General features: G+C 41.5%; 1 protein-coding gene across 3 annotated transcripts in view; it reads left to right on the top strand.

Moving 5' to 3' along the window:
- Positions 1 to 510: 510 nt before the first annotated feature.
- Positions 511 to 23,093, top strand: part of SLAMF1 (signaling lymphocytic activation molecule family member 1) — a 42,306-nt gene continuing 19,723 nt past the window's right edge. Inside the window, exons 1-3 of one of the 3 annotated variants that reach the window (XM_079108429.1) lie at positions 511 to 1,055; positions 9,544 to 9,882; positions 12,209 to 12,499. In XM_079108429.1, coding sequence (XP_078964555.1) covers positions 980 to 1,055; positions 9,544 to 9,882; positions 12,209 to 12,499 — 706 coding nt within the window. In that variant the 5' untranslated portion in view covers positions 511 to 979. Of the gene's footprint in view, positions 1,056 to 4,369; positions 4,427 to 9,543; positions 9,883 to 12,208; positions 12,500 to 23,093 lie in introns of those variants that run through there. The other 2 variants (XM_079108430.1, XM_079108431.1) reach the window with 2 other exon arrangements.

Here is a 23,093-nt window from a genome sequence, read left to right as displayed (position 1 = left end):
GATTCTTGAATATTTAACAACTGGCTCTCATGAGTTGGTGTGTACCAAGTCTAACACATTACAGTTGGTTACTGGGGGAAGGAGGAGAGACACAGAAGAAAAAGAGCCAATTCACCTCCTTCGACAGCTCTTTCTACCCTCACAACCTTGGAAGGCCACTAGGAGTATGCCTGTGATCTGTTCATATGTACTCTGCAAACACTAGCTTGGTCTTTCAGTCTCTGTGAACACCCACAACAACATTTTTCAGTGTTCCATTCTGATAGCTGGTCTTTCTTCTGCCAATTGCATCCCTTTCTCCTCAAAAGAATAAAAGCTCCTCAAAGTCCGGCATAAGGCTCGCTCAGTTCTGCCACATTGTCCCCACAGGGAAATCTGGTTTCTGTCAGTGATCCACCCTTGCTCTCTGGGACTGCAGTACCAGGACCCACCTGCAAGTATAGGTATTCTTCAAAATCATGGAACAAATTGTAAGTAAGAGGTCTATCACCTCATCAGAGTTCAGTCACATAAGTTCAGCTTTGAACTAGTAAGTTTGTGGGGTAGTCTGGCAAAAATGCTAAGTGCTAAGGCACTCTAAGAAGAGTTTATCAGAGAGAGAGCTGTTCAGAGAGGCTGTGACACTCATTTCCTGGAAACAACAAAGGAAAAAAAAAAAAAGAGGGGAGCACATTTCTACCCAAAACCAGGGTTTGGCTGAAGTGACTTCACAGCCTCTTTCCCGGCTCCAGTAATCGAAGTGCCTGACTTGTAGGTGCTTCTTGAGAACAGCAAAGTGATATAAAGCCTGCAGAGAGATGAGCAATCCTCGAGACACAGGCAGAAAAAAGTCCCAGCAAGACAGGAAGCTGGCTGGTTCCTGATGCGTAAACTAGACGGCACAAGCAGCACTGCTGGTCTCGGAGCCTGTTTCTGCCCTGGCATCTGCGAGCAACTGCCGGGCTCAGGGCCAAACCTCCTTCCTTCATCCCCCTAGCTGATGGATACCAAGGGGCTCCTCTCCTTGAGCCTCCTGCTAGTTCTGTCCCTGGCTGTTGAGCTGAGTTATGCAACAGGTAAGTGTTGGTCTGTTTGAGAGTTTGGGTTCTGTGGTTGGCTGCCAGGGATAAGCATAACTTCATGGATGGAGAGAAGACACAGGGGCTGAGGACTGTGGTTTAGCTACCTTTTCCTTAGGGACTGGCTCTGAGTTTCAACTGCCTCTTTCGAAGAGGAAGGAACAATATGAGTTCCTGGGCTCTTGAGTTCCAAGGCTCAATGCCACCAATCCTAGTTTCCTCTGAAGCTCTAAGCCCAAGGCACCTGTTGGATTCTTAACCACCCTCTGGGAGTGAGAGGCTCAGGTTGAAGTTCTGGTTGAATGTTTGATTTTTGTATGGGTATCTTTCTGGCAAAGACCCAGGCTAGTAGGACTGAGCTGGAGAGCTGAAGTTCTGGGAGAATATCTGTCCTACATCCCTGTACTGGAAGGGGACCCTCACATGTACAACAGACAAATCAATATATGGTCTGGTGAAAACAAGGTCTGTAGTGGGAAGAGAGAGTAGAAGTGAAAAATCCCAGGCCTTTGGCTGAGAACAGATAGTGACTGCAGTGTGGTCATACTGGTGGCTACTTCTTGGAAGAGAAAGCCCCAAGGTGACAAGAGAGGGGGAGAAGTCAGGATTTCTGGAGTCTAGGACTGGTTACAGAATGTGGGAAATACAAATCAGGAACCTCAGAGTTAAAGTCAAAGCAGTTTCTGCAGTAGGGTAGGGGTGGGCAGCAGAATTTTCGGAGCTGGGCTCTTTTCCCATCTTTCTGGTTCTCTTACTGCCAAGGCAAGCTATTGTTTTCTGTTTAGTAGAACCAGGGTTATGAGACAAGATATTTGAGAAAGTAAAAGGCAAGAAGTGGATATTGATCTGACTGTGTGAGCCGGTTGAGAGGCTCCCTCTGGTTACATGCCTTGGGACTTTGGTTAGATTGTGGGAGGCAGCCTGGAGTGGAGGTGGCATTCGGGAAGCGGGAAAGTCCTGAGGCCCAGGGTGTTTCAGGCTTGGGGTTTTCAAGACCGCAAATCCATTATGGACTTTTCCAGGAAAAGCCCCAATACATGTCAGGGATGTGGGGGTGCCATGCATGGGATCTATCTCGTCAGGCTCTCAGATGAAGAAGCCCTTGCTCAGTTCTGTTTTCATACCTTCCCTGAGAATCAGCAGGCCCATGTCTCTTCTTTCCTGACGACTAGGAGGGGATGAACTGGGCCACTTTGAGTGGTAAGCAGGAGAGGCAAGTCTTCCTTGTTACACCCTGTTTGGAATCCCATAATTTTGGGCATAATTTTTGGTGACCATGAGGAGCAATGGGGCTAAATTATGGGATAAATTTTTATATCACTATTTTTGCTTGATTCCTGATCAGTCTTGCCCATGATAGCTGCTCCACTTAAGGCTTTGGAGGTCACTGGAAGTCATTTCCCAGATGGTGGCTACTCCTTCCTTGCATTCCATTTTCTGAAATATGTTCAAAAAATTTTTTGGTGTTTTTATTTTTAAATACACACCCTTTTGTGAAACCCCAATAGAACCCAGATGGAAATGGTGTGCAAATGGGACAGGTCAGTCATGACAGATTTGCTTGACCAAGAAACTGGTTTGTTCTAAAATCAGTACCCACTCCCTTTCCCATTTCTATTCAGCTCAATTTCCAGTTTCCAGTCAGAATTATAAAAATTGAAAAAGTCCACATGTTCCCTTCCCCCCAACGAAGTGAATTTTCCATTTTCTCCATAGATTCTTTTAAAAATAGACCTTTTAAAGAGCAGTTTTAGGTTCATAGCAAAATTGAGTGGAAGTTATAGGGTTCCCATGTCCCCCTGCCCCCATGTATGCATAGCATCCCATGACCAACATCACCCACTACAATAGTACATGTGTCATGATTGATGAATCTACCCAATGAGATTTTTTATTTCTCCATGTTGGTCCTCCCCACTCCTTTCACATACATGAGGTGAGAGGTGAGGTACAAGAACCTGTGAGGAACAAGTCTAGAACTTACCCCACTTGTATGTTCACTGGCCCATTCTATCTCAAGATGTTGATAGAGGCACTGGTAGTTCTCAAAAGCTTCAGTACTGCATGATTTTCTCCCCTTCGCTATTTCCAGAATTGGGATAGAAATCAGAACATCAGGGCTCTTTTGTTTTATCTGTAAATTGACTTTGGATGATTCCATTCAGCAACAATCTATCAAGGACATGTGATATGGTAGGCACTGTGCAAGGTGTAGGGAGGCCAAAGGAACAACCAGAGTCTTTTCTCAGCCCCTGACAGCGTCTGGTATGTAAGACCTGTTCATAGATGTGTGTCGAATGAATTATAGTATTATTGCATATTTGCTAAATACTGGGCACCTTCTGAGTGCTTTGAGTATATCAGTCATTTTTTAATTCTCACATCAACCTATGAGATTTCTATTATTATTGTTATCATTACAACTTCATAAGTGAGGAAAGAGAGGCACAGGGTAGTTGAGAAATTTCTCTGTGCTTACATAGGCTAACTCGAGGTCTTGATAAATGAAATTGAATAATAAGCCTTAGTTTGGGGAGTGGGAGGAAAGCTAAAATTTGTATTCAGATCCCATGATAAAAATTAGATGGCATGGAGAAAATATTTGATCTGAAATTTGGACAGTGGATAGAAGTTTTTTTTCATTCTGCAGGTTTTCATTTAACTTTTCTGTGCACTAATTTGTGCATCTGTAAAATTTCAACAATACAAAAGGGCATAGAATGGACTAACCTCCTTTCCATACCCCTTGCTAGAGACAACTGCTATTATCAGTTTCTTGTGTGTTTTTCAAATATATAGATTTGGTAGGTTGGATTTTTATGGAACTTGAAAAAAAGAATTCCAGATGGAGGTGCAAATGTAAAACTAAAGGGTTTGGTTGTTTGGGGAAATGGCAAGCTGCCTGCTATACCTAGGGTTCACAGCTAAGGTACCTCCATCTCCTCAACTGGCAAGTGGGGACAAGGGTCTCCATCATTTCCTCCATACACTACCTATTAAGGATGTTACAGAGATAAAGCATGCTGATTATGAAGAAAGGAGAACTTAGAGTCTGTGTTGTCATTTGTTCATTCATTCACTCTATTCCATTTTATTCTTTTGCCTGGGCAATAAGGATTCTCTGAGCTTCTGTTATGTCCTGGGGGTGGGGGGTGGGGGAGGGGTTAAACAGACACAGCCCCTACTCTTTGAGGTTTGTAATTGGTAAGAATGACAGACGTTAAAACAGGTGAAAACCTGAAGAGTTGTCTGAAGAAGAGATGCTAAGTGCATCTGAAGCATGTGACAGGAAAATATAACCTAACTAGGAGTCAGGAAGTCTTGCCTGAGGAAGACAGATTGAGTGGAGACCTGAAGCACAGAAGGAGGTAGGCAGCTAACAAAGTGGGTGATGGGCTTTCAGGCCACGGAATGGTAAAGGCTACAAGTCTGAGACAGACCCAGCACTGCCAGGCACCATGGGTCAGGCCTGTAAACCCAACTCAGGAGCCTGAGCCAGAAGGATTCTAAATTCAAGGCCAGCCTGGGCAATTTAGTGAGCACCTGTCTCAAAATAAAAAAATAAAAAGGTCTGGGAATATAGCTCACTGGTAAAGTATCCCTGGAATCAATCCTCTGTATCAAAAACAAACAAATAAAACCTCTTGCATCAAGGATTAGGAATAGGCTCCTACTGATAATTGTTTGAAAAGTAATCTTAGATAATTTATCTTTTCTTTCTGGGTCAAAACTTACCATAAGAACTGTGAGGTCATGAGTCCTGTCTCTTCTCCACCCCTCCCCCGCAACGCCTCTATCACCAAATGCTGTAGGAAGATGTTAAAAGCACATGTGAGCTATCTGGGCCAGCCCTCCCTTCCCCCACAGAGTTATCATTAGGTAGAATCCCATCTTGTGAAATGGTTACTAAATCCTACAGATTTAGGCTGGCATTCATGGGTCCATGTGAATCACTGTACTTTTGAAGTAGAATTACCCATGAAGGAAAGTGAGTTGGTGTTAACAACCGTAAATGTTTCCTCCCAGACCCTTGTAGCAAACAGGGACTGACTGAATCACAGACCCACTGGAAAACACTCATCAGGCAAGAGGGTGTTCCAGGAGCAGGGATTCCACTTGAAGGGCTTTATGAACCACTTTAAAGCCCCACTTATTTTTCCACTTGTACTTGGGTGGGGATGATCTCAAGCACCCCCACCGGACCTGGCCACTCACAGGTGCAGAGTTGTGTCATTGTTCTTTATGTGGGTTGTGAGGTGATAGGGTCTCTTCTTGGTGAAGTTCTGGTTCCATTTCCCACGTGTGTAAGCCACTCAGCCCGTCCTTGTCATCTGTATCTTCCTTTGCCTTTTCCTCCTCCCCTTCTTTGTTTTCCCTTTCATTCTTTTACTTCTCTTTCCTTTTGTTTCCTTCGCTTTTTTTTTTTCCCCCTTTCCTTTTCTTGCCCTTCCTCTTTTCTGTTTTGGTTATTTCCTACTTCATCTTACACCTCTTCCTTTTCTTTCTCCCCACCAATTCTACATTCTGAAAGCAACCATAGTTCAATGAGTCCACAGAGTTGGGTGGGGGGAAGGGGTGCATAGGAGACATTTGGGAGTGTGAAGGGTGATGGTTTTAGACTGACAATAATTCTTATTCCTTTTTTGTCCGTATCAAAATTGGTCTAAAAAAATCAATGTATGAAATCGACCAAAGCATATTGTGTATGTACAAATATGTGACAATGAATTCTACTATACATTATACATTAGAATTGTACATTATTCTACTATGTATAATTATAATTCACTAAGAAGTTCTTAAAAATCAACAGTATGATAGCAATTCTTAATTTAAAAAAATCTCAGATTCCTTTGAGAGATAGTATATATAAAAGTACTCCTAGAAAGATGTATATATACTTATCTATACAACTTTTTGTACACAAATTCAGGGGATCCATACTTGTAGGAATTACTCTCAACTATCAGAAAAGAGAGCACTTTCTCAGGTACTATTCTACAGTTGAGATGTGTGACTACCAGAGAAGACTGTTCAGAAAATGTGTGACCACATTCCTAAGTGTGGCCACATGCTTCATAAAGTATCCATAGAAACAACAACCTAACAATAACTTTCTTCATCTAATCCAGCAAAGGGGTAAGCCCTGTTTCACAGATGAGTATATTAGCAATATGTAAAAGAACAAATTCCAAATCGCCTTTCTAGAACAATTATGCATCTAAACCGTGCTAATTCTGATTTCAGCCCAGGTGGCCCACCATTTCTTTTTTCACAATCACTGATGTCTAGTGATATTAGCTGGGCCCTTTGCCAGACAGTATGGCAATTTCCGGGCATGGTACCAAGAATATTTTGACCAGTTTGCCCAATTTTCTCACAGCTCATCTTAACCACAGTCGATTGTGGAGGGGTCTCTTCTAGGTAGGCACATTACTGAAGAAGACAGTTTAATTTTATCAACTACAGAATCTATGCTCTCTCTGAGTCATGGGCTTCTTTTATGAACACTAGCCTATAGCTAAACTCAGTTATATACATGTTAGGTGAAGCTAATTAAGAGATTAGTCAGGCAATGCGGTTTTAAGCATTCATAAATTGAACAGACATTTATTAAAAGTCTACTATGTGCCAGTCACTGTTGTAGGTCATAGGGCCAAAATAGTGACAGAATGAATGAAGTTCTTGCTCTGAACAGAGTTGCATTTAAGAGGAGGAGACAAAAAAATGAAACAAACATATATATATATATATATATATATATATGATAACATCGAGTAGTAATAAGAGCAATGAGAGGGCTGTTTTTGATACATGGTCAGAGAAGATCATTTATTCAGTAGAAACCTAAGAGAGCCAGGCATGGTAATGAACTCTATAATCCCATTAATTCAGGAGGCTGAGGCAGGAAGATCACAAGTTTGAGGCTAGCCTGAGTAACTTAGCGAGATCCTATCTCAAAACAAAAAATGAAAAGGGTCCTGGATGTAGCTCAGTGGTAAAATCTACAGTACCAAAACACACATCTTAAAAAAAAAGTGAGGGAATGAACTATCCAGCACATAGGGAAGAGATGTCCAGAGAGAAACAGCATTAAGAATGTTCTTGGCAAGTTTAAGAAACAGCCAGTAGCCAGTATCGTCATAGTGCAATGAGTATAAGACCGAGGTAAGGAAATGGAAACAGGGAGTACCAGGGGACCAGGTATGCAGTCTTTGAAACTGTTTCAATCAAGGACTGTGAACTTTATTCTATGAGTGTCAGAAAGCTCTGGAAGTTTGAAAGAAAGAAATGAAATGGGCATGCTGTCAACTGTAGAGATGAGTTGGAAGATAATGGCAATTCATAGTCTGTGATGATGGTGGTAAGAATGGAGGAGGTATGAAGCACTCAGATGTCGGACTTATTTTGAAGTTAGAGTAAATAGGATTTTTTTTTTTGGGGGGGGGGGTTGGGGATCGAACCCAGGGCCTTATGCTTACAAGGCAAGCACTCTATCAACTGAGCTATCTCCCCAGCCTCTAGGATTTTTTGTTAAACAGAATGTGGAGTGTGAGAGAAAAAAAGGAATCAAGGATCATTCCAATGTTTTATCTGAGAAATTGGGTGAATTACAGTGTTTGCAGAAGAAGCTATGGAATAGGGAGGACATGTGCTATGTTTTAGTTGCCTTCAGACTGATCTGTGTAGGTAGTGAAGAGCATAGTGAAGGTTTTGGCTGGGAGAGGTAACTCTGCAAGCCTTGCAGAAATATGCCAAACCAGGCAGCTGAATGAGAAATTGGATGAGTGTAGATATGGAAGTCTGAGATCTGAGCCCTGGGATACTCCAAAATTTAGAAATCTAGATGAGCAGAAGATTCCCACCAAGGAAATTGAGAAGGATAAACCAATGAAATAGAAGAGAAGTCATAGAAAGTGGTGGTCAAGGGACCAAATGAGATACTGTTTTCAAGAAAGGAGCTATGAACTCTTTCAAGTACTCCTGAGAAGCAAGAAAGATAACAATGGAAAATTGATTTGGTTTTGTGCAGTTGACAGTGACCTTGACAAAGGTGGTTCCAGTGAGTAGTAGGGAAGAACACCTTTTTGGAGCAGATAGAGGGGGAAATGGGTTAGGAAATGGGAAGGGAAAGTATAAACATGCAATAAAGGACTTCTGTAAAGGAAAAGAGAGGAATGAGGAAATGGTTGGGCCCGGACAGGCGATTAGAGGAGTGAGTTTTAAGATGAGGGAAATTACATGTTTGCATGTTGTCCATTGGTGGAAATAACTCAGGAGATAAAGGATAATGCAAGGTGTGGGGGCAATTGCAGAGAAAAAGCCTTCACATAAGCGAGAGCTCTGTAGGGAAGGCCTTCATCAGGAAAGCAGGTCATCCATCCAGGTGGGAAGGTTGATTTGGGGTGCTAATAAATGGAAGTACTTTTTTGTTGTTGTTGTTCTATTCTTTTTCCTCAGTGAAGTGGAAAACAAGGTCATCAGCTGAGAAAGGAGGGAGAAAGACAGTTTGTGGGTTTGAGCAGAGAGGAGGTGTTAAATAATCAGCAGTAGGATCCCTCACAGTGGTTTCAAAGGTTTTTGGGTTTTGGCATGTGTGTGCATGTGTGTGTGTGTGTGTGTGTGTGTGTGTGTGTGTGTGTGTGTGTGTTTCCTTTTGTTGTTGGCTCAGCTTTTTTGAAAAAGAGAATAAAATAATATCTCTCTCCTCAGCTTTATTAATTATCTCAGGGATTTTTGGAGAGTTAAGATTTCAGTGTGAACTATGAACTCACCATCTCCCTAGTTCTGAGTCTCTCAGATTTTTCTTTCTTCCTTGTCAATTGACCTGATGCTTCTATACCCTGGTTCTGTGGGTTCATGAGCTCAGACCCACTTTCAATTGCTGCCATCTTTCATCCTACCTACACAATGCACTAGGAACCCTGGTAGAGAAATTAACAGACCTGGATTCTAGTCCCGACTCTGTCACTTGCTCATGTGACTTCAGGGAAGTCATTTACCTTATTTCTGCTTTAAGTACCTTGACTGTAGTCTGAATTGATAGCTGTTAGTCAATACAATGCTATTATAAGTCATTTTAAGACTTCCATTGAGCCAGGCGCAATGGTGCATACATGTAATCCTAGCAACTGGGGAGGCTGTGGCAGGAGGATCACAAATCTGAGGCCATTCTCAGCAATTTAGTGAGACCTTCTCTCAAAATGAAAATGGAAAGGGATGGAGATGTAGCTCAGTGGTAGTGTGCCCCTGGGTTCAATTCTCATTACCAAAACAAAAAACAAAAAAATTCCACAGAATTTTTGAAATATTAAGAGAGTACAGTGGGGTTCCTCATGACAGTCCTTGTAGACCAGTAAAGACCTTGCAACCCCAGGGATACCTCAAGAGAAGTGGAGAGAACCTCAGCCTGTCATTCCTGATCCACAACATGATGTAATTCTCAACAACCCTCATCTAAGGGAATCTCTTCTCCCTTCCACAGGTGGGGGCATGATGAACTGCCCAAAGATTCTCTGGCGGTTGGGAAGTGATGTGCTGCTGCCCCTGTCAAGTGAACGAATAAATAAAAGCATGAACAAAAGCATTCACATTCTTGTCACCACAGCCAAATCACGGGAAAGCAGCGTCAAGAGGAAAATAGTATCTTTCGATCCATCTGAAAAGGGCTCTCCAAGGTTCCTGGAGGATGGCTATCAGTTTCATCTGGAAAACCTGAGCCTCGGGATCTTGGGAAGCAAGAACGACAGTGAGGGATGGTACTTTATGAGCCTGGAGGAAAATGTTTCAGTCCAGCACTTTTGTGTGCAGCTGAAGCTTTATGGTAATGATGGGAACTTCCCCATTCCACGCTGGAGGGCAAGAATTTGGGGAAGGGTATTCAGAATTTTGAGCAACTTGAAAGATCATCTAGTCCAAGGGATATTTAAACTGTGCTTCATGAAAGTGCTTTTAGAGGTTGACAACTCTTTTTTCCTCCAAATTGTTCATTGGTGGTTGCTGATTGGATTAGCCACCTTCCACTGCCTGTGGACCGGAGAGGCTGGAGCCTTAAGACTCTTGGTTTGCAAATAAGATTTTATTTAAAGAAAGAATTTTTACTGATTTTTAAAAAGTTTGAATATCACTGATCAAACCCGAAGTCTCTTTCATCAGTGAGGATACTGAAATCCAGAGAAGTGGTTTGCACATGCTTACACACTTTTGTGTAGGTGACTCACTGCAGCATGGGTTCTTGATAAAGAGAGCTGAAATTCCACCCACATTGTGCTCTCTAAGGCTTGTGCCCTGGACTAGGATCACAACTACATGGTGGAAGAAGCACTTGGTTTTTTGTTGTTTTTTTTTTTTTTTTTAAATTAAAGTTCTGGTTTTAATGTCACTTAGTTGCACAATTTGAACTAGAACTTAGGTCCACCTGAATCCAAGGCAAGGGGATTTTTGAGCCTCTTTAACTACCAACCCCTCTTGAATGTACCCAAAGTTTGTGTCTCTTAGAACCAGAGGCTCACCTGAATTCCCAAGAATTTCAACAGCCATCTGGGGCTTTCCTGCTTCTTTAAAGTGATTTCCTTATCTCTGAGGATGGGTCAGGGTGCTCCACCTACCCAGCATTTCTTTGAAATCCTCAGGTATTTAGAGAAAGGACAGCAGTACCCTCTCCAACACTGCCTCCCACCCCAGACTCCAGTCTTCCCTTAAAAACAGGGCATGCAGAATTCCCAGAGCCCTCTACCAGGTACCAAGGAGTCCTGGTCATTCCAAGAGTGACTCTGCAGCAAGGTTCCTGTGAGCATGGAAGCCACACAAAATGCATTTTTCTAAAAACAGTGTATATATCATGTATTCTGTCTTTTTGTTTCTATGTCTCCTACCTTTGGCCCATCTTGTGACTGAATTCTCACTTTGGAAATGTGGTCTGTGTGCCCATGGCTTTCTCCTCAAGTCAAAGAAAGAGTGTGGATTTTGGAGACAAGACCAGGTTCCCTCTTAGCTTACCTTGGCCTCCTAGAAGCTGTGCAATATTATATAAGACATCTCATTTCTCTGGGACTTAGTTTTCTCATCTATAAAATTGAAACAATTGTAACTCAAGTTATATATGTGTACATATGTATATATATACATGTGTGTGTGTATATATATATATTTTTTTCCTTCTTCACAGAACCTCAGGTTGTTCCACGGAGCAACATCCCCAGTCTTTTTTATTTTTTAAATTGAGACAGTCTTGTTAGGTTGCTGAGGCTGATCTCAAACTTTCAATCCTCCTGCCTCAGCCTCCCAAGTCACTGGAATTAAGGGTATGTGCCACCACACCTGGCACTTGAGTTTCAATTGTTGAAAAGATTAAAGAGCATCATGGGTGTGAAACTACAGAACTGTTTTTGTCTTATAGTAGTTATAAATAAATAATACTTTTCCTTTTGCCTTGGCTATTTCATGGCATTAGCGTGGGGTAGACTGATGGGCCTAGAACTGTGATTGAGAACCTATCCCTACCTTAGACATACAAAAACACTTGCCCCACCGCCCCACCACCCACTGCCTTAGGAAATGAAATCCTACCACTAAAACTTGTGCTTTTATATCTAGGAGGTCATCCTTATATTAAAACCCATGAGTGATTAGTTGATGGCAAACTCCTATAGACTACAGGAGACTATCTCAGACCAAGAATATCAGGAAGAGCCAGACATGGTGGTACGCTCCTGTGATCCCAGTGATTCAGGAGGCTGAGGCAGGAGGATGCACGTTCAAGGCCAGTATCAGCAACTTAGCAAGACTCTGTCTCAAAAAATAAATTAATTAAAAAGGCTGGGAATGTAGTTCAATGGTAAAGCACTTCTGGGTTCAATCCCCAGTAAAAGAAAGAAAGAGACAGAGAGACAAAAAAATTTAACACCAGAAAGGGCAAGTGAAGTCCTAACAGTATTGGCTCAGGAGAACTAAAACACAAATTCTTTTCCATTCTATCTCAAGAGAGATAGTGTGAAACAATTGTTGCCCACTAGAGATAAATCACATTGAAGTCCCATGAGGGAGGGGAAAAATGTCATTAGGCTATTTTGTCTTAACAAAAATGACACAAGAGAATTCCAAGGGTTTCACTTTAGTGATGGCTCCCTTTTCCCTCCTCCTCCTGACAGAGCAGGTCTCCACTCCAGAAATTAAAGTGCTAAACACAACCCAGGAGAATGACAATGGGACCTGCAGCTTGACAGTCGCCTGCACAGTGGAGAAGGGGGACCATGTGACATACACCTGGAATGAGAAAGCAGGCACCCACCTTCTGAGCCCAGCCAACAGCTCCCACCTCCTGTACCTCACCCTTGGTCCCCAGCATGCTGACGATATCTACATCTGCACTGCAAGCAACCCTGTCAGCAACCGTTCCCAGGCCTTCAGTCCAGGGCACAGGTGTGGTTTTAAGTCCTCAGGTGAGTATGTTGGTGGCAGCTAGGGTGCCACATTAATGAGTATGGGCTCAGTCCCTAACTGGGCCAATTGCTCTGCTTCCACAGCCAAGGTCTTCCCCTTGGCAACAATGTTTTATATTTTCTTTATAACTTGCAAAATTCTCCTATGTGCATTCAGTGAACAAGCTATCGTGTTAACCAGGGTGATGCTATTACCACAGTTGAGGAAACGAATGAGATAAGATGGAGCCAGATTGAGAACACAGGTCTCTGACATGTGATCCTTTCTCTCTGCCTCCTGCCCTGGGTTCAACCTACAAGGATGGTTTAGGGAGTGCAGGTGGCAGGTCCAATTCCCAAGTCCATGTCCTCCTACACCATCGATAAGTGTTTATTGATCACCTATGCTATAGGAAAGTGGGAATAGATATATGATCTCTGCTCTTTAGCAATGCATTGTAAAGATCAGAAATGAAACATTTACTCAAATAATGAAACACGGGTATATTAAAAGTCCTCCTTTTATGGAAAGAATGATGAATCTCACAGCAGGTCAGAAGACCACGGGAATCAGAAAGAAATGGGACTAACTAGGATCTGGACTGTGAAATTTGGGGACTAATGATAAATTGTATAGCAATGTATTATTGGCTAAACACTTTCATCTGTTTAAACTCTTCAGACCCTTACAATAATCTTGTCAGATAGGTGTTAGTTGAAGATCATAGCATTTAAGTACCCACCTCAAGTTTCTTCAACCTGGAGATAGTGGAGTTAGCACCTAAACATAGATCTTTTGAGGGATCTTTTTGTAGAAAAAAAAATTATCTTAGTTCTGTTGGAAGAGAGAACTGATTAAGTACATCTAACCCCTTAGGAGCAGGATACACTGTCACTTCCCATCAAAGATTCTGCATCCCTGCCTCAGAGAGTTTCAGGGACTGAAGGACCAAAGTACTGGGTCAGTGAGACATTGCTTATCCCCTGACATTCTCTTCTCTGCATTCACTGGGGAGAAACAAGAGCCCTTTCAAAGAGACATCTGCCCACAGTAGACTTGCTCGATATAGAGGTTTTTCCCAGATGACCAGTGATAGGGAAAACAATCTAGTTAGGGATGCCCTCAGCATAGCACTTCCTGAAACAGAGACTCCCCTGGAGTAGTCTCAGATGAATTACTGGAAAAAGACTTGATGCTGTTCGATATGCACCTGAGAGTTCTTTGGCAAACCCAGTAAACTGGATGTTGCCTCTCCCAGCCATTTCATGACTGGTGTCAACCATCTGTCCACCTGTTAGATGTATCTGGATGCTTGCATACAAACCATATTCAGAGGCTATTCTCCCAGTCCACATCTCTCTCCCTTATCACAGCTATTTAGAAGACACTTGCAGGACCAAGCACAGCATTGCAAAATAGGAACTTTATAGAGCATGTTCCCAGAGGGCCTTGATGCTGTCCTTCCTACTTACAAGGGTAAATTATTCAACCTCTCTGAGACTTAGATTCTTCATCTATAAATACTAACAACTAACGGGTCTTAATTGTTTACTATCTTCACAGCAATCTGATAATATATGTAGTATACATATGCTCACTTCACAAAACTTAAAAAGGTGAAGTGAGATCACACACAGAAGTGAAGGACCTGGGCTGTCTGATCCTGGAGTCCTCACAGGTAATAGTGGAAGAGAGGAAGAGAGCATGCACTTAAAATGCCATATATGCCCTATGTTCATAGGGACATAATTAAAAGATAGTTTTTCCTTGGTTGTGAGGAAGAAGTAGCCATTACCCCAGCACAGGCCTGTTATAACAGTCTAATAAAAGGGAAAGTACCCTGCCCTACCCACCCCCAAAATGCTTCTCAATGTGTTTTAGCAGTAATTTAACGAAATGGACCAGGCATGGTAGTGCCACCTGTAATCCTAGCTACTGGGGGTGGGGGAGAGCAGCACCAAGGCAAGAGGATCACATGTTAAAGACCAGCCCTGGCAACTTAGCAAGACCCTGTCTCAGAATAAAAAAAATATAAAACGTTGAGGATGTAGCTCAGAGGTGGATGTCCTCTGGGTTCAATCCCTAATACTGAAAAAAACAAAAAACAAAAAAAATTATGAACTGGTAAGGTACCATTCAGAGGTGATAGTCTGTGATTCAGTTTGTATGTATGTCCACAAGAACTATTAATAAAGGGTTGCAAAGGTGTCTTGTTTTGCTGGGGCTTCCATAGCAAAGGGTCACATATTGGATTAGATGGTTTAAAATATTGAAATTTATTGTCTCATAGTTCTGGAGGCTATAAGTTCAAGATCATGGTGTTGGTAGGTGTGGTTTCTTCTGAGGCCTCTGTCCTCAGCTTGCAGAAGTCCACCTTCTCACCCTGTGCATGCAAGGTCTTTCCTTTGGGCATATGCATCCTGTTGTCTCTTTGTGTATTCAGATTCCTTTTATAGGGACACTCATCAAATTAGACTAGAGCCCACACTAATAGCCTCATTGAAACTTAATCTCCTCTGTAAAACCTTATTCCCAAATACAATCACATTCTGAATTACTGAGCTTAAAGCTTCCACATGTGAGATGAGTGGGGCGAGAAGCACAATTAAACCCACACCACTGCTCTAATGGACATGTCTTTTTAACTTGATTGTCTCTGTAAAACCCTGTCTCCAAACAAAGTTACATTCTAAGAACTTCAACATATGAATTTGAGGGTAATACAGTTCAACCTATAACCCAAGTAGATTTCCTCCTCACCCCACCTCCAGAGATGGGGCAGCACACCACATCCAAACCAGGTCACACAGCTGGTTTGCCACATGCTTTTCCCACCACACCAGGTTGCCTACATTACTGAAAACAGTTTTCTTAGTACACCAATTTGTGTTTGCAAATGAATAGTACTAATTTTTTGAAAACACTGTGCTTAGTTTAACAAAGCTTTCCTTGAGGTTTCTATGTTCCAACATTGTGCAAGGTGCTGAGCACACAAAGATTAAAAAAAGAAAAAATGATCCTTAGCTTTAAGGAAGGAGATAGTTCAGTAAATAAATGATTATCCTAGATTACATTGTGTGATAGGTACAAAACAGAAGCATGTACAAGGCAACAAAGAGGAAGGAATGGATAACACCATCTCAAGGGATCAGAGAGCACAGCACAGAAGACATGAGACAAAATGGGTTTTGAAAAATAAATTACCAAGCAGTCAAAAGACAATCCAGGCAGAGGGAAAAGCAGAAACATCAGGGTCTTGTTGTATATTTTGCTGTAGGTGATGGAATTTAATAGCGTTTTATATAGAGGAATAGCCATCAATTTTGGATTTCAAAGAGAAAATTCAGTAGAATAGACTGGGGAAAAGAATACCATGCTAAGGGAAATAAGCCAAACCCAAGAGACCAAAGGCCAAATGTTTTCTCTGATATGCAGATGCTAATTCACAATAAGGGGGGAGATAGGGAAGAAAAGAGTTACTTTATATTAGGTAGGGGGGAGGAAAGAGAGGGGAAGGAGTATGGGGGAAGGAAGGATAATAGAGTGAAAGAAATATTATTTCTTCATGTACACATATGACTACATGACCCATATGATCCTACAATATGTATAATCAGAAAAACGAGAGATTATACTCCATTTATGTAATATCTATCAAAATGTATAAATGCATTCTACTGTCATGTACAACTAATTAGAACAAATTTTTTAAATTTTTTTAAAAAAGAAGAGGCAGAGGAAAGAGGGACTAGTTATGGGGGAAGGGAGACATTATGGCAGTAATCCTTCACAAGATAATCAGGCCAGGACCAGAACAGTGACTGTCGACTTAACAAAGTCTTTTTCAAAGTGTGAAATTCTATCCTAGGGATTAAATGGTGGGGTCTATGGGTTTATTAGAGGTTGTCTTCCAATAAATCAAGATCCTGACCCTAAGACATTTTCCACTTTCATTAATGAAAAATTCGAAGTTTTTAATGATGCCATGAGACCAAATGTGACTTGATGTCAGCACCATCTTTAGACAGGACTCAGTTAAACTAAACCATGCAAGAACATGTTTGTACCCTGAAGAAAATATTAAAATGACATTTATCCATGATCTTAGTCATACATCCAAACATCCTTATTCCAATTTGCTACTTTAGTGATTTATACTAAGAAACACTTTAATGTCTATCATAATGAGTCTTCTTTATTACAAAGTCTAAATCCTTGGGTGCTACAAGATCCTTTGTCAAGGTCATGTGAAGCATGTTGAGGTGACTCCATAGTGGACAGCGTGTGACTTACTGCTGTCTTTAATTGCCATGTTTTGAAATAGTTCTATCTGTGCTAGGATGCTTGATATAAAACCTTAAACAATCCAACTAAAATGGAATGTCCCTAGATATTCATCTTGAAAGGGAGAACTTTTTCAGGAGATTAGCAAAAAAGCTGACTCAGCAATTCTGATTAACTCAGTAGAAGAAAGGACAGACACTTGCCAGTGAGTTTTAGAGGGTCCCCCTTTAAGCCAATTTTTTTTTCCTCATACTGGGGATTGAACCCAGGGGAGCTTAACCACTGAGCCACATTCCCAGCCCCCCCCCCTTTTTTTAAAAATATTTTAATAGAGACAGGGTCTTGCTAAGTTGCTAAGTGCCTCACTAAATTGCTGAGACTGGCTTTGAACTCAGGATTCTCCTGCCTCAGCCTCCTGAGCCATTGGGATTACAGGCCTGCACCACCTCACCCAGTGGGAGCTCCCATTTTCACAGAGTGAAGGAGATGTTCCACGCCCAGGTGCAAATCCCTCTCCATGGTCATCCTAATCCAGCAAGCCTGACAACAATGATGGAAGAATGGAACCTGGCATTCTCATGGGCTAGAGCCTTGTCACATGGTCACGCGTGCTACAAGGAATGCTGGAAAGTAGAGTCCATGGCTGGTCAGTCATGTGCCTGGATGACACTTGTATTGCCGTGAAAGAATGGGAGAAATACCCCTGCAGGCACAACTACTCTGTTTATACAATCTGCGTGGGATAGGCAGGTGTAAGGGATTTTTCCAAAAGGTGTGGATTCTGCAAAAATGCTTACTTGGATGATCCAGACCTTAAATTCATATATAGTTCATGAGCATCCTTTCCCCACCCTGATTCTGAGAGGAAACCGCCACCAATAAGAAGGTAGCTCTTGAAGGTAGTTGACTTCTTCAAGGAGATGGGTTCCACGTTGGCGGCCTTGCTGACAGAACCACATGAAAGGCAGGAAAGAGATCCGGTACTCTCAGACCGTTACGTGAGCATCTCGGCATCTCTGAGGTGAACTAGATTTGTTTCTCAGATTCTTTTTTGTTATCTTCCTTTAAAAATATGGTTTGGAGACTTGAGGAGAAAGAAAAGCTTTTGTGTTTCTGTGCCAACAGACTTTTAGAGATTTAAAAAAAAAGGCGGGGGGGTGGGAGCCTCTGACACTTTCCTTGGCTATATACCAACTCATCTCATTTAAACCACAGCTAATGGAGAGAGGATCACGGGGTGGAGACCCATGCAAAGTACACTTCATAAATGGCATAGGAGTTCTTGGTCAACCTGCTCAGCTACTTCTAAAAGGTTCCAGGGGAAAAGTTCCAAACCTCTGGTTCAAGAACATTCATGTGGTCAGATGAGGTGGTGCACACCTGGAATTCCAGCTACCTGGAAACTGAAGCAAGAGGATTGCAAGTTCAAGGTCAGTCTGGGCGACTCAGCAAGCAACTTAGCTTAGAGTCTCAAAACAAAATATCAAAAGGGTCAGGAGTGTAGCTCAGTAGAAGAGCACCCTTGTGTTCAACCCCCAGTATGAAAAAAATAAGAAATTCATGTAGTATTTCTTTGTGGATGATGATAGGCTTGTGGACTCAAAGACAACTTTTATCTGATTTCTGAGAATCGCCATCCTGAGAGTCCTCATTATATTACTGAGCACAAAGAGGGAAAGCTGGGGCTTTGGGGAGCACAAGTAGCATGTTCAGAATACAGATCTACACTTTCCTTCTAGCTCCATTTTTTTAAATTATAAAACATATGCCTCAGTAGGCCATGCTCCTTCCCTTCAACTCTAACCTTGGGTCATTCAGAAGGTAACCCTGCGTTCCCTCGAAGACTTTCTTATTTATTTATTTATTTATTTATTTATTTATTTATTTATTTATTTATTTATTTATTTAAACTAGGGATTGAACCCAGGGGCACTTTATCACCGAGCTACATCCCTAGCCCCGCCACCCTTTCTAATTTTGAGACAAGATTGCCCTAAGTTGCTAGTGTTGGCCTTGAACTTGGAATCATTTTGCTTCAGCCACGTTAGTCACCGGAATTACAGGTGTGTACAGTAGCACACACCTGTAAAATATTTAGCATTCTGATAATGCTTTTTTTATTTATTTTTTATTTTTTACAGACTGCATTTTGATTCATTGTACACAAATGGGGTACATCATTTTGTTTCTATAGTTGTGCATGATGTAGATTCATACCATTCATGTAATCATACATGTACATAGAGTAATGAGGTCTGTCTCATTCCACCATTTTTCATATCCTCCCTCTCATTTCCTTCTACATAAAGTTCCTCCATTCTTTTCTCACTCCCCACCCAACTACCCCCATTATACATCATCATCCACTTATCAGGGAAAACATTCATCCTTTGGGTTTTTGGAATTGGCTTATTTCCCTTAGCATAATATTCTACAATTCCATCCACTTATTTGCAAATGCCATAACATTATTCACTCTGATAATTCTTAACAAAAGGTTACATTAATCTTTTTCTAGATTCATTCATATGACCTTTAACATAAATTAAGTACATATAGTACACATAGAGTATTCCCTGTCCTATGTTGTATCAGAATCAGGAATGCAAATAAAGAACAAGATACAGGGGCGACTTTTATGAAATTTCAGTCTCAGTGGAGATTTCTATACTTCACTTGATTGTTTTTTTTGGTTTGGTTTTTTTTTTTTTTTTTTTTTTTTTTTTGGTACTGGGGATTGAACCCAGGGGTTCTTTACCACTGAGCTATATCCCCAGTCCTACGTTTTTTAAATATTTGAGACAGCATCTCACTAATTTGCTTAGGGCCTCATTAATTACTGAGGCTGGGCTCTATCTTTTGATCCTCCTGCCTCTGTCTCCTGAATTGCCAGGATTAGAGGAGTGTGCCACTGCTCAGGCCCACACTGAAAAATTGTATTGTATTAAAGAAACCCTATTAGAATTCCTCTTTGGAAGGTAACACTATTTATTTAGGATAGTACTGTAATAAGTGCGAGGAGGTAAAAAGTGAGAACGCCAATAAATCCAGGTGAAGGTTGGAGTCTGTATAGGAAAAAAGGGGAGGATATCACTCATTCAGAAATAGTAACAAGGTAAAGGTGTGGTTCATATTAGAATCTCCTCCTTGTGAGCCTTAAATCTTTAGTAGAGAATTTAAACCCACAAAACTTCTGAGGTAAGATTTTTCGTTTTTGTTTGTTGTGGAAACTGATGTAGGGACTGAACCTTGCACCCAAAACTGCACAGAGCAGAACAAGTGGAACTATAGGAGCAAAGGCTTATAGGACCATGAAGAAATGGTTCTCAGAAATTATGGACAGCCTGATCTCAACAAGCTAGAAAAGCAATATTTTGCCACACTTGTGATTTTTGCTAAGAGCATAGAGTCCCTAAGGTTTAGCTTCCATATAAATATCATAATTAGAGAATAGCACCTAATGGTGGGCACCAAGTGCAGAAATACTTTGACCTGTTATACAGTTAGAGAAAACAAGTCACAAGCAAAGGATGAGATGGAACTGAGGTATTTGTGGACATCAGTGAGGAGACTCCTTTGGATTTGAGATCAAACCCATCTTTCCATCCTACCAATCAACCAACAAGAATTTACTTAGGACTTGTTAGTGTGTGTGTGTGTGTGTGTGTGTGTGTGCGCGCGCGCGCACTTTGTTGGCAGAACCCAGGGACACTCTATCACTGAGCTACATCTGCAGCCCTTTTTGTTTTGAGACAGGATCTCATGAAATTGCCTAAGCCTGTCTCATCCTCCTGAATCTCTCTCTCTTTCTCTCTTTTTCGTTACTGGGGATTGAACCCAGGGGCACTTAGCCACTGGGTCACAAACCAAACCCTTTTTGTATTTTATTTTGTGATACAGTGTCACTAAGTTTCTGAGGCTGACTTTGAAATTGCAATCCTCCTGCCTCAGCCTCCTGAGCGGCTGGTATTACAGACATGTACCACTGTGCCCAGCCGGAGTCTCTTGATTACAGGTACATACCACCATGCCTGGTTTTGAGGACCTATTATGTACCAAGTACTGAGAAAATTGCAGAATAAGTACTGCATAAGAACCTAATGGCTAGTCAGGGAATTGGAGATTGCAGAAGTAGTTGATATTTAGTAAAAAGGTGACAAAATCCAGGTATCACTTGGCATATTCCAGACCACTGTCGTGGTTCATCAGAACAATTCTGCAAACCCAATATCATTATTATCATTTTACAGATGAGGACACTGAGGCCCCAGAGGCTAGAACAGCCTATATGAGGCACAGAACTATGAAGTGGTACACAAAGAATTTGAATCCATCTGTCTGGCTCCAAACGCCATCACTGAAAATGGTCTCTATGGAAAAGATAATGTTGCCAAAACACAGGTTCTATGATGTATGACATAAACCACAGATGCTGAAGGAGCCCAATGCAAAGGGAAGAATGAAGGGAGGTGGGTGGGTGGCCAGGAAAGGAGATACAGAGGATGTAAGACTGGTCAGAGCATCAAGGCTGGGCAGGCATGGTAGCCAGCTGAAGGTGTGTCAGGAAGGAGAATATGGAGTGCCTTATGGGATCAGGAATAGGAACCTGTTACATGGAGGATGGTGAAGGGGCAGATTGACTGGAGACTCAAGAGGTTTCCCAGGCATCAGAGTCTGCCTCCGCTTTTCTAGTGGGGATCCCATCTCCAGAAGCTAACTCAAAAACTACAAAATCTGCAGTTCTCATCTCACCCCATTCTGCCACCAGTTTTTTCTGGGGCTCTAAGTACACTTGTCTGAGCCTGTTTCCCCAACATAAAATTGATGACATAAACACTGTATGTACTTCTTTCAGTTTTGTTTTTAAAGCCTTTGATTCTGTAAATTAAATCCCCAAATATATTCATATTTATATCCAAAGTCAGGAGAAAAATTAGTTTATGAACTGTCTTTCAAGACCATGGTCAGATCGTCTTTCAGATCTGGTTTGAATGCCAGAGGCTGGTCATTTTTTGCAATAGAACAAAAGTAGCAGATTGATTTTGTCCTCGTGAGATCCTGGAAAAGACAGAGAGAGCTAGTATTTGAGCCTGGGTAATTTGTCTATTGCTGTTGGTTTATGTGAGTAGGAGGGTGGCAGAACTGACAGCAGGAGGCACCAGGGGAGAGGAGAAAGGCCGACTTGACTGATGCCTGTTGCAATTTGTCATCTGTTATTTTCCAGTTTTAGAAGCATCACCCTGTTGGTTGTTCTTGTTTTTTAATCTCAAATGAAATTTAGGAGAAATATTAATATTTAAAATAATATAAGTGGTTCAGGTGTTGGTTCTCAAATTAACTGCTGTTTTAGAAGTTCCCAAAATACATAAAACAGAAAAAGAAAGAGGAAATAGTCTCGAAATATCAAGTACTACTATAACAATTTGCTGGCTCAGTTCCATGGGCCGATGAAAGAAGCTTGGAACACTGGCTCTGCTTCTTATCTTAGTATGGGGAAGGTTTCTCTGTGGATCTCTGGTGTTGACAGCATAAGCCCGGAACCAAGGATACCCTCTCTCTGACACATACACACCTCCCAGCACTGAGGATTCTCAGTCACCATAAACCAGTCAGCGTGGCCTTTCAGAGTAGAACAGCTCACTGGACACCTTTGGCATCAGCAGTGATTTCAAATTTCTTGCTTTACACAAAATCAGAAGTCTTTTTATAACTTCTGCTTACTCCTTAACTTTTTGATCAAATCATATGCCTATTGAAGTTGGTATTTGGAAGGGTTCAAATATGTTTAATTTGGGGAAGGGAATCTGTAACCAAGGTTTTCACAAAGTCAGTTCAATGAGATACTTGATAAATGAAAAGCCTAGGAAGAAAAAAATCTTTTCAAACCCAGAAGGAAAGTTCTGGGTAACTATTGGCTGAAGCCCCTATTGGAACTTGGTGGGATGCCTCTTATCAATTCAATGAGATCTCAGTTTATTTTTTTTTTCCTAAGTTGTTCTTTTTTTTTTTTTTTTTATTGTAAACAAATGGGATACATGTTGTTTCTCTGTTTGTACATGGAGTAAAGGCATACCATTTGTGTAATCATAAATTTACATAGGGTAATGTTGTTTGATTCATTCTGTTATTTTTTTCCCTTCCCCTCCACCCCTCCCACCCCTCTTTTCCCTCTATACAGTCCTTCCTTCCTCCATTCTTGCCCCCCTCCCAGCCCCATTGTGTCATCATCCGCTTTTCTATCAACATCTGAATTGTGTGTGTAATGACTTAGTTCCTTTGAAACCCACCTATTCATTTCTTTCTGTTTCTTCCCAACAGATCCCTCACAGG

This window comes from Sciurus vulgaris (assembly GCF_902686455.1).
Source record: "Sciurus vulgaris genome assembly, chromosome: 1".
Taxonomy (NCBI): Eukaryota; Metazoa; Chordata; class Mammalia; order Rodentia; family Sciuridae; genus Sciurus; species Sciurus vulgaris.
Note: the sequence above shows the minus strand (reverse complement) of the source record. Positions and strands in the feature narration are given on the sequence as shown.